The sequence below is a fragment of the Phodopus roborovskii genome, unplaced genomic scaffold (assembly GCF_943737965.1).
Source record: "Phodopus roborovskii unplaced genomic scaffold, PHOROB, whole genome shotgun sequence".
In the NCBI taxonomy this organism is placed as follows: domain Eukaryota; kingdom Metazoa; phylum Chordata; class Mammalia; order Rodentia; family Cricetidae; genus Phodopus; species Phodopus roborovskii.
In genome coordinates this window covers 214,579-236,590 of record NW_026126481.1, presented here as the reverse complement: position 1 = coordinate 236,590, position 22,012 = coordinate 214,579, and the positions used below count along the sequence as shown (strand labels likewise).

General features: G+C 42.1%; 1 protein-coding gene across 1 annotated transcript in view; it reads right to left on the bottom strand.

Annotated features, from left to right (window-relative positions):
- Positions 1-3,002: 3,002 nt before the first annotated feature.
- LOC127229038 (guanine nucleotide-binding protein G(q) subunit alpha) overlaps positions 3,003-22,012 on the bottom strand; it is a 137,779-nt gene continuing 118,769 nt past the window's right edge. Inside the window, exons 5-6 of the mRNA XM_051194056.1 lie at positions 9,857-10,010; positions 3,003-4,315 (exon numbers count right to left, since the gene is read on the bottom strand). Of these exons, the coding sequence (XP_051050013.1) occupies positions 4,125-4,315; positions 9,857-10,010 (345 nt within the window). The 3' untranslated portion in view covers positions 3,003-4,124. The remainder of the gene's footprint in view (positions 4,316-9,856; positions 10,011-22,012) is intronic.

Sequence of the window (22,012 nt, the reverse complement as noted above, 5' to 3'; positions counted from 1 at the left end):
CAAAAGTATTAATGTACACCCAAGCACATCTTATTTGTGTTATCAACTGAGATGCTGTTAATTACCACTTGAGTGGCTTGAAACCCTTATGTAATTTTAAGAAGAGCAGCAATATACATTACGATATTTGGGTACACTTTATTTTTATATGGGTTAACATTCTGCTATAGTTCACTTCATTCGTTCTCTTGAGAAACTGAAAACAAAGGGGCATCGGGGTTCATCTGAAGGGATCTGAGGAATTTCCAACCAAGATCTGAGTCTTGCAGTATCTTATTATGCAGCCCTTTCTTCCCATTATATTATTTTTATTTTTTGCAAATAATCAAGTCATTTTGACCCAAATCCAGCATAAACAGCTTTTCACCAATTCCTACTTAAGACAACTAAAATTTACAATCATGTGGCAGTATAAATTTTTAAGTTACAATTCGTACAACTTGACAATCAATAGAAGTCTGAAGTACAAAAAAGTAAATTGCCCTTTGGCTGAATTACCTTTTAAAACTATTAGGCCTGCTAATGTAATCTAAATTAAACAAAACAAAAACAAAACCCCCAAGCCCCCATGTTCCAGGTGTTCTTTACATGTCGCCTGTGGATGCCACCTGCCAGTAAACGACATGTGCAGGCTCCTAAGAAGAATTTGCCAGCTACTCAGGACATTCAACAGAGCTCTTCCTAAGGAAACCCAACAGGTTCTATGGGACTTAATGACTTTTGCGTGGGCCTGTTTTTTTCCCTTTATTTCAGATATGAGGCACAGACTTCTGAATTAAGCTCTGTAAGGCATAATATAACCCTCCAATTTACAAATAGGAATTCTCTGTGGGTGACATCATCTGTAAACGGCACACTGTGATGTGCTGAGTGACTCATGAGATGGCTGCTTGCCTTGGTCTGGTGAGGAAAGGTTTCTGTGTTCTGTGTTTTGCTTCTGAATAAGACGTGCCCAAGTCACCATAAAACTCAGCACAAGCCTCCACTGTCCAGAGCATCACCAAGAGTCAGTGGCACAGCTTAGAGCGCTTGCAATCACAACAGAAGAGAGAGCATGAGTAAACTTTGCTTTTGTACAAAACTGAGAAGCCCTTCCCACCCCTCACCCCTTCAATAAAACCCCAAACAAGAAACAACAACAGAAATTATTTTTAGCTTCATTGACTAGTGTGGATACAATTGGGTGTCTAGGCATCACTGCGGCTAGGGTGATCAATGTTTTCCTTTCTCGAGAGAAGGGATCCTGTCATGCACCCCAGGATGAGCAGTGAAGCCACAAACTTCAAATCTGCATAGCAAGTTCCATCCCCAATTCACAAAGACAACGCAGCGGCAGCGACCTTTCCCTGCTTTGCTCAGCAGCTCTGAGCTCAACTACATCTACCACGGCTCTGTTAAATAGAATAGCATGGTCCCCTAGGACTGTTAACACTTACGATCCTGTGATGAGGTTTTCTCTATACACTGTAGGCCATCAAATGTTACTTTTTCTATCTTTTTCTTTCTTTTTTTTTTTTTTTTTTTTTTTGTTTTTTTTTTTTTTTTTTTTGTTTTTGTTTTTTTGTTTTTTGCTGCACCAAATTTAAGGTTGCCCTTTCAGGCAAGCAGTGGTCGCTAGCTGATAAAACATCTCCTTAGTGGATCACAATAGCTTCTAAAACTGCCTTTCTAATAAAGGCCACCAGAGAGGTAATGCTAAACTGTGCATTTGCCAAATAAGAATATGAATCGTATAAAAGCTCATATTCCAACCCCAGGTCAAATGGCAAAAGGTCTACAAAGTTGGTCTCCGTGTTTGTATAAAAGCTCCGACGGATGTTGTGTATTTGCTATGAAATTACCTTTGGGTCTTAGGTCAGCACACCTCTACTCAGGAATGTGCAAATGATTTTAGACAGCACGATGCTAGTACCGCTCTGTACGATAGATAGGATTTTTTTTTCTTCTTTTCTAAATGGAAAAAAATATCCCTAGTCAGAAATAAACTGACAAATTTACATTCTCCTCTCTTAAAAAAAGTAAATAAAATAACATTATTCAAAATGTGAATTAGCTACAAGACATACAATACAATTACATAGATACATATCAATACAGCACATTCAATCTGCCAAAAAATTAATGATTACAAAGCCAGAATGGATGCTGCAATATCAAGAGAGATGTATGTACAATGATCAGAACATTCATAATTGCACTATACCTACAGGCAATTCTGTTAATTAAATTACAGGTGCTTTCTAGAGCAAGGGATAAAAAAGTAAGCTATGTTGTTTGGGGCCGGGAGAGTAAAGCATGAGAACACTTCATTACCAGTCAGCAATTTCAGTGTTCATACAGCAAGCTGTTCACTCTCTCCCCGCTTTGTTATTCAAGAAAAGTGATTGATATGGAAGTTTAGACTAGTGCCACGCACTATGAGACCAGTATTGTGGCTTAACTTCCCTGCAGCCTCAGAGCAATCACATAGCAACATGGGCTGCTTAACAGGCTTACTCACACATGTTCAGCACTGTTTGCATCTGCTGACAAATTGCACATGGAGAACTCCAGACATCTCTCCTAGTATGATTGTTACATAAATACATGCTTGACAGAACACTGAGTGGTGACTTTTGGATAAATCTACAAATCTTCCTTAAGTTCAAGCAACCAGTTCAAGAAGAACACGAATGTGGTAAAACAAGCTCACTCCCTACCCCCCCCCCCTTTCAAATCAAAGGTTACAGGATAATACTATCAACCAGTGTTCTTGGCAGACTCACTCAAACTGAAAGAACATGAAGAGCTAATAACACTGGTGCCAGTAAAGAGCTATGAACAGATCTCATGACAAACCACAAAGAGTAGTTTTCTATACTGCTCATCTGGACACTGGCGCTGACCTTAAGGGCAAAGAAAAGAACGGACCATGAGAAGCAGTTCGGTTAGCAACTGTTTGGCAATGTGTGTTTCTGTCATTTCACTGTACTGTCTTAATGCTTACATTTTCAGACACTGGCTTTTACTGTTTAAATTAATTTATTTTATCTTATAAAAATCCGGCTTTGGCAACACATACCCATAGCAAAAATTATTTTAAAATTATGGCCCAAACACAAACAGGGGAAGGAGGGAAGGGAAGCTGGAAACAAACAGAAAATGAAGAAGCTACAACAGGGCTCTGGCAGCAGCTGCTGGGGAATGTAGTGTCTGTTGGCATATCATTTGGCATCCGTGGTTTACAGAGAGGGCAAAGAACCTAAAGAGAAAGGAAAGGGAGCAAGGAAGAGAGGAAGGACATGGCACACGGACTGTAGAAGCAAGGACTCCTTTACAGCCTGTACCCATGCACTCTGACTTCCAGACATTCTCTGAACAATACAGCTATGGCTAAAGGTCTGCACCCAAAATATATGACTCTTATTCATTAATGGGTACCCACTGTCCTAGTCCAAGTGAGACAATATATATTGAGGAAGAAATACTAGATGTGATGTGCATCCAGAGATACATTTAAAACCATAGTAGTAATACATACACGCCTTCAGCAGAACCACTGTTAAATGAAGCTGATATAAGACGACTTCAATCGAATGACACTATCCTGACTGCATCACTCGAGAAAGAAACTTGACCAAGAACGGAACCAGGGTAAAGGCTATTGTAATATGGGAGAAAACAAAATCAGCAGGGAGGTATGGAGCAGGAAGAAGAAAAACCAGCTGTATTTTGGTCAATAGTAAAGGGGATGGGGGAGAAGGAAAGGAATGAGGGGGATGGCGAGAAAGAGAGAAAGAGAGAAAGAGGGAGAGAGGAAGAGAGAGAGAGAGAGAGAGAACATAAACGATGTGAGTGTTTTTATATTGTGAGTGGATGACTGAAAATTTAAAATACACTGAGTTGCAAGGTTTGCCTAAAAAACAAGAGAGAGGAAATGTGCTGGGACTGTACTTCAGCATTCTGTTTCCTCTGAATAGTTTAAATAAAATCATAATATTTACTACAGCTCTGTGGACAAGCTCACGGAGTCCAGGACGGCAATAAATTAGTATTATGCAAATTGTTTTCCACAGAAATACAGTCCTTCTTGGTTATCTTCAACGGCCCACAGGGAAGGGAAGAGCGGTTTCTGGGAGGCACAGTTAGACCAGATTGTACTCCTTCAGGTTCAGCTGCAGGATGGTGTCCTTGACAGCAGCAAAGACAAAGCGGATGTTCTCGGTGTCTGTGGCGCATGTGAAGTGGGAGTAGATAATTTTGTCACTGTCAGGGTTCAGGTCCACGAACATCTTCAGGATGAATTCTCGAGCTGCCTGGGCATCTCTCTGGGGTCCTGTTTGCCAAGAGAGGAGAAGCAAAGTTTTTCTATGCGATCCATTACACATTTGTTCATTTGTTCAATCGGCACATACTGTGTCACACTCTATGAAGACTAATCTGTATTCTGGATCCATGTTAAGTTCACTCTGCACTGAATTGCATCCTTACCCTTATACAGTGTTTCTTATGCCTCATCCATTGCCCCTGATAGTTCTATTTAGGTGAATTAGAAGCTTGTGATGGGTAGTGTTGAATGTCAAGTTGCCACATCTTGTATCTCCTGAAAGGGGTCTGAGTTGAGGGACTGTCTAGATCACATCAGCACAGGGTCCTGAACAAGAGAAAACTAGATGGGACAAGCAAGGGCGCATCTACTCTCTTTGTTCTTGCCTATAGCTGTAGTATGACTACCTTCTTGAGCTCCTGCTTTGATGTTCTCCAAAGATGGACTGTAACCAGGGACTTGTAAGCCACACACTCTTTTCTCCCCCAAGTTGCTTTTTGTTAAGGTATTTTATTAAAGCAACAGAAATGAAACACTTCAGTCCTTGTATGCTTTCTATTGTGGTGATAAACACCAAGACCAATCTGGGGAGGAAAGGATATATTTCAGCTCCTGAATAAAGGTCTGGGCAGGAATACAAGGCAGGAATGGAGGCAGAAACTGATGCAGAAGTCATGGAGGAATGCTATTTACTAGCCCATTCCTCATGGCTCGCTCAGTCTGCTTTTTCTTTTTCTTTCTTTTCTTTGAGACAGGGTTCTCTGTGGCTTTGGAGCCTGTCCTGGAACTTGTTCTGTAGACCAGGATGGCCTTGAACTCAGAAATCTGCCTGCCTCCGCCTCCCAAGTGCTGGCATTAAAGGCATGGGCCACACTACCTACACAACTTTCCTACACATGGCTTTCCTACACAACTCAGGGCCACCTGCCTGGGATGGTATCATCCCCAGTGCTCTGGTCTCTATATCAATCATTAATCAAAACATGTCCTTTGAACTTGCTTACAGGCCAATCTCATGGAGGCATTTTCATAATTAAGACTCTGTTTTTCAAGATGCCCCTAGCATATGTTAAACTGACCCCCCCCCAAAAAAAGAGCACTGAAGCAGTAAAAGAAAAAAATAAACTACACCCTAGCTACATCTCATATATATCAACAAGAAAGTCAACAACCTGATTAAAACTGGTCAAAAGTCTTGAACTGATAGTTTTGCAAAAGAAGTAACAACCAATGAGCATACAGGATGCTTAACTCTTGATACTCACTTAGGGAATACCAAATGAAATCATGAGGTAGTCTTCCCATCTACTAGCCTGGATATTATTTTAAAATGGATAAAATAACCTTTGGCAACAGGTTAAGTCTGCACCTCTGCCTAACATTGGTATGCAGACAAAATGGGACAGCCACTACAGAAAACAGTTTAGTGATTGCCATATAACCCAGCAACTCATGTAGTAGGTGGATACACTCCAAATGAATGGAAATGAGGGCATTTCATAATTGAATATACAGTACCACTAGCAAACAGCAAACAGAAGTGACTGAAGTCAGTTGAGTAAGCCAAAGGTGGTTAATGGTAAGTTCCAAAAGATGGTATAACATGTATAAACTTTTAAAATACATTCTGAAATCAAAATGCTGGACATAGACAAATACTGTGTGACTTTACTTATCTACAGGCTATAGAGACAGAAAAGTAGAGTAAAGGGATAGCATTCCAGGCTTGGGGCGGGGGGCGGCGCAGGCAATAGGGTGTTAGCTGGAGTGGTAGATACATTGGCAATGGCTGCAGAGTTTCATAATGTAAACTATGTCATTATTATATGTTTAAGTTAAAATTTAAATGTTCTGTACATTTTATTGCATTTAAAAACTAACAGTGTCATATGCCCTGGACCATTTCTAATTGTGTACAGGATCAATCACATCATTTATCAATCAAGCAGTTTAACACTTAAACAGATTCTGGCAAGTGTGAGTTTAAAGCTTCTAAACTGATATCAGACACCATCACCTTTCAGGTGCTGTGCAGGTACCCTGAGCACTGTGCCACTGCGTGTCTGCTTCTCTTTACTGCTGCAAGTTAATTCTACACCAGTAAAAGGAAGTGTCATTTTTCTCCTAGGCAAGACCTCCCTGGATTGACAATGTGGGTTTGTTCCACGTAAGTGAACCCTGCTGAGGCCTAAGGACTTTAGTCTGAGTCTTAGGCAGATAACTTGAAAACCTTAATTAACTCCACTATAGATATGGACTCATACCTACATCCCACACTGCCAGGAATTGCAAGAAAGAGCTATGAAGTAGAGTCCTCTCATTTGTACAAGTACTAACGAGGGACTTTGAGGTTTTGGTGACTAAGGCTGCCAACATGGAAAATAAAATGTGTCATTATTTAGATGGTACATATGTGAAACAGGGTTCTGTCCTTAGCAATGTACTGTGAACTTACTGGTTCCACAGCAGCACCAAACACTTAAAAGAGAGACTAAGAGACAGGCAGGGTGTGAGAAGGCTGCCATTTCCCCAGCTATTATTCTTACTCTGTTTGGGAAGGAAAAGACCCCATTTTTTTTTTGTTCTGCTTATTATCTATAGAATATCAGAAATAGATTTGAGATCACTGAAATGCACTGGCAGTGTGCTATGTTTTAAGCATAAATTATGTTATTGCAGCACACAGGATTACAAAGAATAGGTATAGCCATCACAGCAGGCACAAAACGCCGGTCTCTAGGAACAATTCTGCAGTCCATGTGGAAACAGTGATTTCTCTTCCTGAAGAGACATAGAGAAATAGAGACAGCACTCATCTGATTAAGATCTCGAAGGAAGACATTTGTAGCTGTGAAACTGATAATATCTAAAGTGTATTACCAAAACAACATCACTATTGTATGCTCAACAGTTTTTTTCAGTCTTAGTTCATCTTCCTAGGGCTTTGGATTTCATGAAACAACTTTGTTTTCTTGAAAGCAACAAAGCCATTGCCTTTTTAACTTAGCTGTGGCCTTATTTCCTTTGGACATTATATATCCATTACAGAAGGTCAACAGTTAAAATCATCTTCAAATTCTAAAACATTTATAGTAATCTCCTCTTGGAAGGAAATTGCTTGTAGTGATGAGGACTCAGGACAATACTGCAGAAAGTGGCAGAACCTGCTTGAGAAAACCTGGATGTGCAGTGTGGCCAGCCATCACACGGCTGCCGGTGAGCAGCTGGGCTCGGGAGCTTCAACTTGGAGGCTGTACATTGCTATCTGTCTGTATTCAAGCAGAAAAACAGGGGGTCCATTGAGCCACTGATGTATAAGGTATAGTCATTTTTTCCCCACTGTCCACTGGCTCTCACCAACTCTGTAAAGGAATTGAGCCTTCCTTCTGGTTTATGAGCAAGCATTCATGTTTATATGTGAGTCAAGTGTTTCTTGCTCCTGTTCTCAGACCATGTGCTTACAGGAGTGGCCTGCTATTGAGGGGGATCAGGTACACCATATATAGTCATTTCCTCCCTCAGGAACACTGAGGCAATTTCAGGCATTTACCATTTGCTTCTGGGTTAGTGAGAACATAGAAAGAGCAAAGAGAAAATCCTGTTTGGGTTAAGACAGGTTTTGTTCTTTTGAAATAGCCAGGCAAACAGGAAAATGTACTCTGAGAAAAAAAATCCCTGTCTCCAAACAACTGGCTGTATACCCAATCATATATATGCATTTGAGATGCAAACTTCAGCTGATGAACATGCCACATTTCACTTCCTTGAGCCAGCACTGCACCTAATACATACAGAGCAAAAGGGCACCCAAAACTTCATAGAAAGCTATGAAGGCAAAGGGATCTTTAATCTCCAAGGAGTCACATCTCTTAGGGAGCTTTTGGAGGGACAAAACCACTATGGTGCAGAAGCCACAGATCTCCTTTGTTGATGATGTCATTTTGTAGTAGTTATTACATTCATCCTGTAAGTACTTTGGGATGTGGTCCTACTCAGTGTTAGGTTATTATGCTAAGTCATTTACCCAAGACTTCACCAGTCCTTATCAATGGAGGAAGACACTAAAAGTTAAATTTATTTAAGGTAACAGTCAGTGATGGGCAGCACTTGGAGATACTCAGTTTTTACCATCTGAACTATGGCTTGGTTGGCTCTGTAAAGGGCCAGAGACTAAGACTTTTAGGCTTTGGAGATCTTTTAATGCCTGTCCACACCACTTGCTTCTGATGTGGTGAGGAGAACACAGTCCTAGGAAAATGTATGAGCTGCAATGATTTTTGTGTAATAACAGATGGCAGCCTTTGGTTTGGTCTGTCTACTGCAGGTTTAAGTTTTACAGAACACTGCCACCTTGCTTGGGAGGGCTGGAAGGCTGGATGTGGACCCAATTTAGTCAACACATTTTCCTCAGGATGGTGGTGTTCTATATAGTATACCTGGGAGCTCTACTTTTTAATGTTGGAAACAGTGCAAGGCCAAGTTCAAATGAGGACTGCAGACCCTAAATGCTCCAGGAAGCGTGCTTAAACAACAGTCACCATCACTAAGAATGGTAGGATGTCCATCTCCAATAGCTCACTTGGCCATCAATCCTAGGACTTTTGCTAGTAAAGTTTTCCCAGATTAAATACTGCCAGGGTATTCAAGTACAATATTAATGCCACCCATCTGTTTTCTATTAGCCTATAAAGCAGCTCTCATAGCTGTGGCCTGAAGGATCAGAAAAATCAAGGTTCTCTAAACATAATCCTAGAAACAGGGAGGGCCTAGACTAGGATTTGAACTTCGGTGTATGTAATGGTTTGAATGAGAATGTCTTTCATAGACTGGGACATTTCGACACTTGGTCCCCAGTTGGTAGTGCTGTATTGGCAAGTTTAAGCGATGTGTCTTGCTGTAGGAAGTAAGACACTGGGGGAGGGCTTTGAACGTTAAGTGTCGCTTTACATCTGATTGTTTCTGCTTTGGTATGTGTTTAAAGATGAGCTCTCATTTCCCCTCCTCTGGCCATCATGCTGCCATGCCTCCCCATCAAGGCGGACGACTATACCTTCTCTAAGTTCCTTGCTCATGGTTAACAACAGAAAGTAATACAATATACTGACTTCAGAGGTGAGCTCCTTACAAGAAAGAGGCAGGAGTGGGTAACAAAATAATATGGAGGGAAACTGGAAATTACAGTGGCTAACAGAAAAAGCTACCAAATTGTTTAGTCTCTGAACAGGTTATTTTGTTGCTTTCCCCATAACTTTTAACATTAAGGATAAATTGTTTTATATCATTGCAAGTCAGGGAACAGTAACTTGTATTCTAGCATGCCTCCCATCATGCCTATGGCTCCAGGCACTGAAGCCAAGCTGCCTGTAGCTCCTATAGACTCACGGCTCCAGGTACCGCACCATGCTGCCTCTAGTCCCTACAGGCCTCAGGGCTCCAAGTACTGTGCCATGTTGCCTCTAACCCCCATAGGCTCATGGCTCTGGGCACTGCACTAGCATTAACAGCACAAGTCCTTCTCAGCTGTGAGGCTGGCAGAAGGTGCCCACTTACCATCATATTCTGGGAAGTAGTCGACTAGGTGGGAATACATAATTTTCTCCTCTAGAAGATCTTTCTTGTTTAAGAACAGAATAACAGAGGAGTTCTGGAACCAGGGATATGTGATAATTGTTCTAAAGAGTGCTTTGCTCTCTTCCATTCGGTTCTGGGGAAAAAGAAAATCAGAAAAATAAAGAGTGAATTACTGATGATACAACTGGTCCACTGGCTGGCTCCGTAAGTCCAACCCATCTTCTGTGTGCTTCAGATTCTTAAAGCTTGAGTTGGACTTGTCAGGATTTATAAGCAAATCGTTCACAGCACAGATTGACTGTTTTCATTAAGCCAACTCTCAGATCGACAAGCAGAAAAGATTAGTAATAAAAATACCTGCGGAAATAACTTCTTAGGTTTGAAAAGAAACTAATCAGAGCCTAGATGACAAAGCTGTATGTGACACACTGCAATAAATTTCCACCAAAAATGTCCATTCATAATCAAATACAAATTAAGCACAAAAATGCCAGGCTTCACTTTGCATTTTCTAAACTATATTTACTTGGAGCTTCACTATGTTTTAAGCACCCAAATCAAAGTTACTTACTTAGTTGTCCCTAGGCATATCTAGATTACCACCACAACAATGTACATGGACTTAAATCAAAGTTACTGAATTGTCTCTAGGCAATTATCTAGACTACCCCAATGATGTACATGTACATATATACACCTGGGGTCACCACTGTTCTTTGGTGCACTCTTTCTCCAAGTTTCACTATGTGCACATCTACACAACTATGTATAAAACAAAGTAACACCCCAGAGACAAAAACCTACCCTTGTTTAAAGAAATGTTCTCACCTGTAGTCCTGGCTGACCTGGAACTATGTAGACTGTACTGCCTTCAACTCACAAAGATCTACCTGTTTGTGTTTCACCAGTGTTGGATTCAAAGGCGTGTGCCACCCTACCTGGCAAAAAAATATAGTCTTCCTCAGCACTTGTAAGTGTGCTTACCCAGGGCAATACTTTGAAACTTACTTTGGTGACAGAAACTCCAATGGTTTCTCAAGAAATTAAGCCAGAATATTTGCACAAGCCCATTTGTTAGAAAGACTCACTTCTGTCCTCCCAAGTTCTCCAGAAGGGGCTGCTGGGCCCCTAAGGAAGAGTCTGTCCTGGGTCTTTCCTGCTCTGCATCCCTTGAAGGCAGGCAGCTAGACCCTGGGCTGACAAAGGAAGCACAGGGGTCTCCCTCAAGTGTGAGCTGAGTCCCCAGGTTCCAGTGGGATCTGTGGAGAGAGAGTCCCATAGCAAGCTTCCGGGAAGGCTGCTAGGACAAGCTCTTCTGAGCCCAGCACTGGGCCCCTGAGATGACCTGTCTAGAGCTGTAACTACTCAGGTCTATTGCTCTTAGGCCACACTGACACACAGCCTGCTCAGGAACCCATCTTGCTGAAGCACACAAAGGGTACCACTTGTGACTGATTTGGCCTTGGATACTGGGAGGCTGCCTGTTGGCAGCAGGGGAAGGAGTGCTGGCCCGGCTCCCCTTTACAAAAGACTGGAACACACTATCAATGCGGGTGTCCCACAGTAACATTCTAACAGTGCTAGCTCTCTCCCTCCCCTCTTTCCCAAGGGGTAAGGGATTTATTAGGATTTCCCTCCTCAAGGGAAATCCCTATACTCCCCCATTCCCAGGAGAAAAGTTCTCTGTTCTGAAGCACAGCTAAATCCTAAGTGCACTGCCTTAGATTTTCACAAGCCTCACTCACAGGGCAGAACAAACACAGCGCATGAGGAATAATTGATTCTGCTCAGGAACCCAACCTTGGAGGGAACAGCAAGTCCCAGGAGGCATGTAGCTCTTGCTTTGTGTAGTCTGTAAGGGCAGGAAGGTTCAAGGAGAAAAACAAAAAGCAATGTATGAGGCATGTATGACCAATGATGAAAATATTGAGTTTTTGTTCACTCTGAAGACAAAGCAGCCTGTGGTGTGGCATACCCTCACAGCCCTCTTAGGTTTTTTAATAGAAAACGTCCAAGAAGATCCAAGAGGATCCAGTACAGGTTTCGTTATGCCAGGCACAGTATTCTGCGTTAACTGGATGAACTGGCCTCCACCTAGCCTCAAGGAGCTTTTCTACTGTGAATCCCCTAACTACTAACTACTTCTGAACCTACCCATGTAACATTGAAAGCTGGAATGGGGAGCCTGCTACGGTCTGCCTGGCTTTTCTTCCTTTTGCTGTCACATGCTCGACTGCAGGGTTATAGATTTTATGAAGCCACCACAGAGACATGGAAAAGGAAGGTTTTCCTAGCCCACACTGTAGTACTCAGCTGGAGGCCTCTACTCATGGCCTTGGCCCTGATGGAGGCCAAGCCTCCCACTACCGTTTGTAACTGCAGCAGGATAATTTGGCCAGACATCTCCTTCCTATGGCTGTCAAAGTCACAAGGAGAGTTCTCACCCCTTGTCATCTCTCTAATTGCACCGCTTTGTAATGCAATCTAACACCTAACACACAATGCTACTCACAGGATAACACACCCACCAGTCCCTGGCCTGGTGTCCACAGCTTGACAGCCTGATACACATACATCTGTGAGCCCCTTCACAAATGCTCTCCTCCATACAGAGATCATATGTCACTGCCAGCACACAGGTGTGACTGCACTTTCTTGACCCAACTCCTAATCCTTCAAGCCCAGGTCAAGTGGTCTTGCTCACACCCCACATCCTCCTCTGGGCCTCTAGGTCTTACTCCCTCTCCCACAAGGCACTTGTGCTTGAGACAGAGCCCCTGCCTGGAACTGAAGAAGCTAGCTATACCAAGTGCAGGATTCCTGTCCACATAGGAGGTGGGGTCACACAGGAAGGAAGAGTGTGATAGGATTGAGGCAGAGAAGATCCAGAGTGAAGTTGGTTTTGCGCTGATGCTTGACAGAAAGAGAGCCTGCAAAGAGCAAAAATGAGGGAAACGCAAATTCCAAAATCATTCCCAGGGGCTCCGGAACTTGTGCACTAAGTAAGAAAATCCTTTGTTTTGGGTACCAGACACATTTCCTCCTTATTTGCATTGTGTACTGAGGGCAAGGATGGTACAAACATGGTAGGTTCTATGAAGAACACGCAATTCTTTAAGGATCCAAAAGTAACCACTGTGATTGCAGCCTGCCTGTCCCCAACACTGGAGTGCCGTGGGACCACTCTGGTGCAGCACACCAAAAAGACTTCTTTTTGGCTTGGGTGCAAACATCCTTCTCATCCAGAAAAAGGCCAGGGCGTGTCCACAGGGGCCTAGACTCCACTTAGAAGCTGGGTTTCTGCAGGCTGGAGTCTGGTCCCAGGATAGTTACTGGAAGGCCTAACACAATGGTATCTAATGTCAGTTCACTTTATGGCTCTGCTGCCCATAGGCAAAGGCTGTATTTTCCTTTTCCCCTTCAAAAAGTTGGTGCTTTTCTCTGTCGAGGCAACACTAAACTAAAGGTTTGCACAACTCATTCACTAGCCTTTTTATCTCATTGTTCTCTCACTAATACACATAGAATTATTTTTATATTTTTGGTTGTGAGCTTGGCCTTTAATGACTGAATCATCTCTCTAGCCCTGGAGTTGTTTTTAAACAAAACAAAACATACAAAACAAGTTGACAAAAAGATCCTTAACTCTTTATTTATCTGATACATATCTGTAGGAAAAGAGTAGATTCCTGAGTGAATACATGTGTTGACATGGGCATTGCCATGTCAGGTTCCTCAGTGCCTCATCCCTCTGGCAGTGGCAAAGCCTTCACCAAGTGACACTCAGAGGGACAGCAAAGCCTTCATTGGGTCTATGGGAGAATGTTGACAGTGTATGAAGAAAATGTCCATCATAGCTTTCTCCTGGATATTTGGGGCCCCAAGACTGTTCCTAGGAAGATAAGCTGAACCATCCTCCTTGTTCAACTGCTCGCAATAACCCCACCAGCCTGTTATCTGTGTATCTTAAACAGAGCTTCTAGGCATTGCAGCTTCTCCACCTGAGAGCTCAGATCACTGATTCCGGGATCCCAGCTTTTCTGTATCTGGTTTTTGTCTTTCCTTCATTCTCTAGCTATGCCAGTCAGGTCAAGGTTGTGGCATAAGCCACCTGACTGCCTCCCTCATATTCTGTCCATTTGACTAGCTCAATAAATCATATTGACTACATAGTTCACATAGGCACTAGAATCGTGCCTGTAAATACAAAACTGGATGCTGAAGAAACAAACACATAGAAAACTAGATCCCCTCATTCCCAAGGGCTGACAGTCAACTGTGAGGTGTTTGCTGCTGAGGTCTACTGCTAGAGGATGGATAGAGCTTTCTAGGATACAGTGATGGCCTGCACTACCTGAAAATCATGAGGGTAAGTGGTCCAGTGTCACCTCCGGATGCCAGAAGCAGACAGATGAATGTGATTCTGTTGCCCACACTTTCTATTAGAAAAGAACATCACAGCCTTCTAAATGAACAAGGTCAGACAGACAAGCAGAGTGTGCCTGCATTGGGGATCATGTGTAGATGACTATGTGCAAGTCTAGAAGGTGGAAAGATTTCGTTGGCTCCTTTTCAGTCAGATATTTAAAGTAAGCAAGTGGCCTCAGCAAGAGATCCTGACATATGGTAGTACACTCAACTGCTAGGAACTGCAATGTTACCACCCAGGTCTCTTACTACTTTTTCTTACCACAGGCAGACAAAGAATGCTTCTGAAATTCTCCAATTGTTAAAATGGATATCTCCAAAAATGTCAGAAAATGCCCAAATTCCAACCCAGACAAAACCAAGAAGATGACACATTACATCAGTGAAGAAGTTAGGACAAGAAATAATTAGGTTCCTTAGCCACCCCTCCCTTCTGCTACCCAAATCAGACAAGACGGGTGGAAAGGACAGGGCACCAAATCCAGCTGGACACATATTGTTTCCTCAACAATTTTCCTAGTCTTTGCAAATCTCTGCAAGCAACTATTTGAGATTAAATTAGGTGTGTGCTCTAGGCTTGAAAATGACTCCAAAAAGTTTTCATATTATGATAGCTTTGTATACATGTCAGCACATTCTGCTGCCCAGGATGTGTACAGAGGCAAAGAGGCAGAAGACATTTGCCTATTACCTCAAGGTCTAAGTTAGGCAGAGATGGGGCCCCTGTGACATGTGGTACATCAGTGTATTGAAGGAGAAAAGCAGGGGGATAGGAAGGGGGGAGAGGAAGGGCTTGGGAGGGACAGACAGGTCAGGGAGAGACAGGAAGAAACTGGAAAACTCTACAGCTTTCTGGTGTATATGTGCAGTCCTGGTACTCAGACCACCTCCTTTACAATTTTCTCGCATTCTAGTTCAGTCACAGCCTCCTTTCAAAGTCTAATTTACAACACATTGGTCTTTCAATTTAGCAATCACATATCCTGCCTTTTAAAGCTGACATGTCAGTGAGCCAAAAGCCTATCTTGTTTTTTTTTTTTTTTTGTTTTTTTTTTTGGGGGGGGAGGGCAGCATTTCTAGACAGGGCTTCTCTGTGTAACAGTCCAAGAATTTGCTTTGTAGACCACAACTCACAGAGAAGCACCTGTCTCTGCCTCCCAACCAAGTGCTGGGATTAAAAGTGTGTGCCACCACAGCCCAATGTTAACGTCTCCATGAAGCTCCTCTTTTCTCCTAACACTCTTTACTGGAGTGGCTTCAGATCTTTAACATCCCATGCACACACGGCATTGACTTTTCTGTTCACTGACCTTCTCTCCTACCCTCCTATTTCCCATCAACAGCTGCTCTGTGCCACCACCTTAGGACAGTTTTGCTTGAAAAACACCTTCCTTCCTCTCAGGTCTAACTGTTTCATAACCCAAACAACAGTCCACTACCTTTACTACACTCTTTGGTCATGCTTCAAAATTGCATCCCGTGTGGTATCTCACCAGTAAGTCCTTGCCTCCACTACATACCCAGCAGTCTCTATTCCCCAATCAGGACCCGGCACTGCTTGTAGTCTATGTCTAATGAAGACCAGACTGTTTCACGTTTTAAGTCTCTGAGTTGATAGTTACAGATTTTGTTTCCAGGGCGCTAATGTGAAAAGTCATACATTTCACACTACAAAGATAAAGACAGCATACCACGAAGATAAGACAGACCTCCAGAGTTTAGTTAGAACAACTCCTTATTCATCATTCCAACCTATCAGACATTCTTTGGGTTTCCATTCATACAAAAGATACTTCAGCAACCACTAAGTGTTTAAGGATGCTGCTCTGAACCAGTCATCAAAGAACCAAGGGAACAACTGTGGACCTATGTATACAGTGTGATTATTTGAAGAGGTGGACTCTAATCTTGGAGCATAGCAGACCCATTAGTATTGGCTGTGCCAAGAAATCAGATTGATTTGGCTGGGAAGATTCTGCTGCCATTCAATCCTAGGTGATCTGCCTGAAAAATATCTCACTTGTGTAAGTTCAAACCTCTTTGCTAGATGTAGTTAGAACCAGCCTGAAATGAACTCAAAACAAACGAGGAAGAAAACACAGGTGCCTGGAAAGCTCAGTGATTCTTTTCCTTGAACAAGAAAGAGGGAGACAGAAAATGTGTTCTCTATGCTTCTGCCACCATTCTCTGCAGACAGCCTACCCCACTGGAACTGTGCTAAACAACAAGCAGAGGAAATCACCTGAAATCAACAACTACTGACTACAACAGCAAATCATCAACCTCTTGGTGAGCACTGCCCAATGGCTTTCTGCAAGAAGTAAAACAAGCGTATATGCCCTGGGCATGGGAGAATGTGTGTACCTAACTGCACCCTCCAGAAGGACTTCCATCCATCCCCTCCACGTCCTTTCCTGTCAAAGCAGTGAGTGTGCAATGCCACAGCACATGGCATGACACACACAGTGGAAAAACAACAGCTCACTGCCATTTCTGATTTTCTCTGAGCAACAGCCAGGTTTATGGCTCTATCAGACTGGCAGGGCTCTCTCTCTCAGTTCTGTGATGTCTGCTCTTTTCCTGTTCTGTTTGCATTCTCGTATGCTGGAGTCACCTTACGTTTTCTTACTAGTTTGTCACTTTGCACATTAAGTGTTAAATTACTTAAAGGAAGTCTTAAAGTAAGATTGAAGTACTTAACCTTAGCACTGCTAGGCCTCGATAACTAGGAAGCAGTCCCACTTTATTGAAAAACTTTGTTTCCCAATTGGCCACCCTGAAAGCCAGCTAGGTTTCCTTTGGTAAACTAGCTTGGGCATGTAGCCACAGCAGACCATGAAAGACTTCCTGCTGTTAACCCTGCTGACAGGAAGCAAAGTTGGCCTAAGTACCAACTTCCTTCCTTTGTTTTTCTTCATGACTATGGGTGATGAGAAGTAACTTGGCCAAGTTGTTTGAGACTTTGGATAGGGAATTCAGAAACAGGCTTCAAGAATATGTAGACAAATGATTACAGAGAACAGGCTTGAGTCAGAAACTCTGGGTACCTTGAAAGGGACATAAATCACAGAAATATCAGAACTTCAGGTTGTGCTGAACACAATTTTTACATTCATGGTTTACTGCCCTGGGAAAGTCTAAGCTTGAGAAAACGAAGGTGAAAAAGCTGTAAGTAATTTAGTGCAGTATTTGTTTTAATGTCACAAAATGCTTTTATAAATATGTCATCACAGTTCAGAAACATGGTTGGCTTGTTCTTTGGCTAACAGGGTGGGTGATATCAGTAGGGTAGAAATTTGACTTGCCTTGTGTCCAGATATAAATCTTAAGAATTTAGATGGGTGGCATCTTTGTACATTCCTGTGTGTGAATGTGGGTGTGCATGTGGGAGTCAGAGGACAACTCTGGGGGTAGTCAGTCCTTGCCTAGAGGATTCTTTCATCTTTATCTCCCATCTCCCCGGGAGTACTAGGATTGCAGACAGGTGCTGCACATCTGGTTGATAGGAGCTGCACATCTGGTTTTACTTAGGTTCTGGCATTTGACCTCCTTCACATGCTTTGCAACGTCCTCTGAGCTGCTCATTTGGGTAGCACTGGGCCTGGTTCATCCATCATTGTTTGCCCACTGAAGTTCTTTTTTCTCACTCTGGCTCTCTTAACCTTTCTTCTACTCTCTGCAGACTGCAGGCACATGATTATAATTTCCACAGAGGAATAGACAGGAAGTAAAGAGTGATAAATAAAATAGGGAATGAGAGTAATTTTGGTAGTGAAAGACAAGGGGTGCAGATAAATAGATCAAACAAGAACACCAAGAAGGAAGGAGGTTGGCTTCAAGTGTTTCAAAAGAATACATAAAATATGCTGAATAAAAGTTCTTTTAACTGAGTTTGGCATGTCATATTCCTAAGGCTGTATTTCTGATAGAGTAGGATCCATGCAGTTAGAGATGGGGCTAGATTTGTCGGAGGGGGGCGGGCGGGCACAGACCACTAACCTTTGTTATATGCACAACAGCATGAAATTTGTTTTAAAGTTTTATTTATTTTCATTTTTTGTATACGGCTGTTTTGCTCAAATCTATGTCTGTGCACCATGTTCATGTGGTGCCTGGGGAAGCCAGGGTTAGATCCTTTAGAACTGGACTTACAGACAGCTGTAAACTACCATGCAGGTGCTGGGAACTGAACTGTGTCCTCCACTAGAGCAACAGTGCTCTGGACTGTGAAGTCATCTCTCACACCATTTTCCAAGTGAAGACTGATAAAAGAACAAGTTAATAAATACATCTAAAGTCAAAGAAATGGCTCAGTGGGCAATGAGCATGCTACTAAGCCTGATACCCTGAGTTTGACCCTATGACCCACCTGATGAAATGAGAAAAATGACTCCTGAAAGTTGTCCTCCAACCTCTATACACTTGCTGGGGTACACACTCACACACACACACACACACACACACACACACACACACACACACACACACACAGGACAAATAAACAAATGTGAAAGGAGAGAAACACATTCAGCAAGAATAGACTCTGAATCACTGGAAACATTAATTTGGGATTATTTACTAAAAATTCATGCTTAGGAGATTTATAATGTACAACAAAGCACATGCATATAGGAAAAAAAGCTAAAATAAAACCCTTCTTATACATGTCATAAAATCTTTGAGGTTTAACTTTATTTTCTTCCACTTCATAATTTCCCAGAGTTTCTAATTTTGTTGTGGTTGTTTGTTTTGTTTTGAGACAGGGTTTCTCTGTGTAGCTTTGGAGCCTGTCCTAGAAATCACCCTGGAGACCAGGCTGGCCTGGAACTCAGAGACCCTCTTGCCTCTGCCTCCTGAGTGCTGGGATTAAATGTGTGCATCACCACCACCTGACCCAAATTTTCTTTTTCTTTGAAGGAAAGCATCTACTTTCTCTAAAAGAGTTATAAATCCTTTTTCATTTTTAACCTCAGAGCACTGTATTTATTTAGGGTTGTACACATGTTAAAAAACCTTTCCAGATGCCATAACCCACGCACGTGGCATTAGAATTAGTAACATTATTGTGAAATAGTCCTTGTGTAAAGATGAAGACATACTTTTCATGCTGCCTGAAATTGCTTTTAAGAAGTTTACATGGGTTGGGAGATGACACAGTGGGGAAAGTGCTTGCCATTTGCATGTGAAGACCGGAGTTCAGATTCCCAGGACTATGTAAAGCTGGGCATGGTTGTTACGAATATGTAATTCCAGTGTTCCTACCATTCCTGTGCACACACCATATATTTTACACATGCACGCATGCAGTGGATCTGCTCAGTTTCAGGGACTTCCTGAAGCTACTTTGTGTTGTTTACCTTCCAGTTTAAAGAACTTCCAGGTGAAGTGGAATGTTTCAATGTCTTAGGAAACAGTTACACAGCACAGCACACACACACACACACACACACACACACACACACACACACACACACACACAGGTGTGCACATAAGGCTACTCTACAACCCTCAGTTAATGAGACTATTAATAATCTATGATGATTCAGCCTGCTCCCATTCAACTTTCCTATTTTCCCATTCAACTTCCCTATTTTCTCTACTGTTGGCCAAAAGAATTAAGGGGCCAAGGGAAACAACAATAAAACTCAAGCCACTCAGCCTTGGTACCCACTCAACAGTACGTGACTGGAGGCCTGCATCCCCACTAATCTGCAGTGCTTTCCTCTGTCCTTACTCTGTCAGTGCTCTTATTTTGAAAGTGCAAAGTCCTGGTAGCATCATTAACCACCATACTTATGTCAGTTTAAAAAGTCAGTGTCTTTAACTTCATTTACATGCAGTCTTGGTTTAAAATAGCATTATCTGAAACCTCACCAGTGTTCCATTATGTTCTGCATTAACAAACTTTGAGAAGCAGTGCACATTATTTTTCTTTAAACTCCAGGATAATATATAATGTTCACATGACAGTAATTAATATGAAAGGTAGGGAAGGTATCACAAGCTTTATGAGAAACTAAGTGCCCTTAGACTTTCAAGACAGGGCTTCTATGTGTAACAGTCCTAGCTGTCCCAAAATTTGCTGGCCTTGAACTCACTGAGACCCACTTGCCTCTGCTTCCTGAGTGCTAGGATTAAAGGCATGTGCCACCACTGTCAGCCAAAGGATTGAGTTTTAAAATTTAAATATTTTTTCTGCAGAGTTGCTCTTTTACTTTTTATCATGAGAAAAATTTACTGAATGGTTTTTCAAGGTTTTAGATAAAATATTTTCTAAAACATCTGAAAAAGGACCTTATTATTAAATTGGGTAGTCAGGAAAAAAAATCAAAACAAAATAACATCAAGAAAACCCAAACAAATGTAGAATATTAATGCTTTACTTGGCACAAACACCTGTGATCTGGATGATCCAAAGGAGATCTGAGATAGTGCAAAGCAAATAAGGACCTATAGAATGAGCCAACAGAAACAGAAAAATTCACAAAACAAGTTTCTCTAGTCCTTGAAAGGAGGGCATAAGGAAAGAATAGAATGGAGAATCAATCAACATCAAAAAAGGTTTGAAAGAAAACATGAGGGTACAAATAAACACCAGTGATTCACCAGGCAGGGAAATACCTGAGTAAAAGATCAGAGAGGGGGCTGAGGTGGGGACAGCTAGCTCAGTGGTAGCCTGTACAAGGCCTTGGCTACAATCAATATCACAGCACCCCCCCCACACACACCTACTCACACCCCCTTGACACCAAGAAAACCAAAATAAAAGAGAAAAATCAATGCACAATCTCTGATTAAATTAAGTACCATTATAGGGAGCCAGTAAGTATATGGTTTATATCACTAAAAAGCCTTTGAGATTTAAAATCTCTGGGGTTAGGGCTGGGGAAATGGTTCAGCATTTAAGAGCACTTGCTGCTTCTGCAGAGGTCTGGGAGTTTGTTTCCCATAATTCATGGCTGGCAACTTACAACTGCCTGTAACTCCAGCTCCAGGGGAATTCAACACCCTCTTCTGGCATCTTTGGGTGCCAGTATTCCCAACTGTCATGGGATGAAGTAACTGTTAAGCTATCAAGACAATATAAATGGGTGGAGGAATATCTAACAAGTACAGATGTGAAACTATAGTATTTCTATAATAGAGCAAAATAATAAAGAAAAATACAGAGAAAGGTCCAAAGAAATATTTAATGAAAATGCCTTATAATTAAATCTTTATGCTGAAGTTGCCCTGAAACCTAGAGAGAGGGAGGGAGGGAGGAAGGCAGGGAGGGAGGGATGGACGGAAGCAGATTGTATTCATGTGCACTGTGATACTGACTGCAGCCAGGGCCTTGCACAAGCTATCACTGACCTAGCTCCCCTGCAGTCCCTCTCTGATTTTTTTTTCTCTCTCAAGTATTTAGCAGATAAGTGTGCATTTGGGGGAGTGGCAGTGGTGGGAGAAGGTCTGCCACAAAAGACCATCCTTTAAGTGTCAGAATTATCAGGTTAAACAACATAAAACCTTCAACAGAAAACAAGCAGCATAATGAGCAGAACTGTGGATCGTGAAAGGGAATGCTGACCAACAGAAGAATAATACTTTCATAATGTTTCATATCTGAAAATGCCATACCTAACCAAAAATCAATTATGCTTGAGGGCAGAATATGTACACATTTACATAGATGGGATTTCAATGCTTGTAATGGTCCTTTAGACC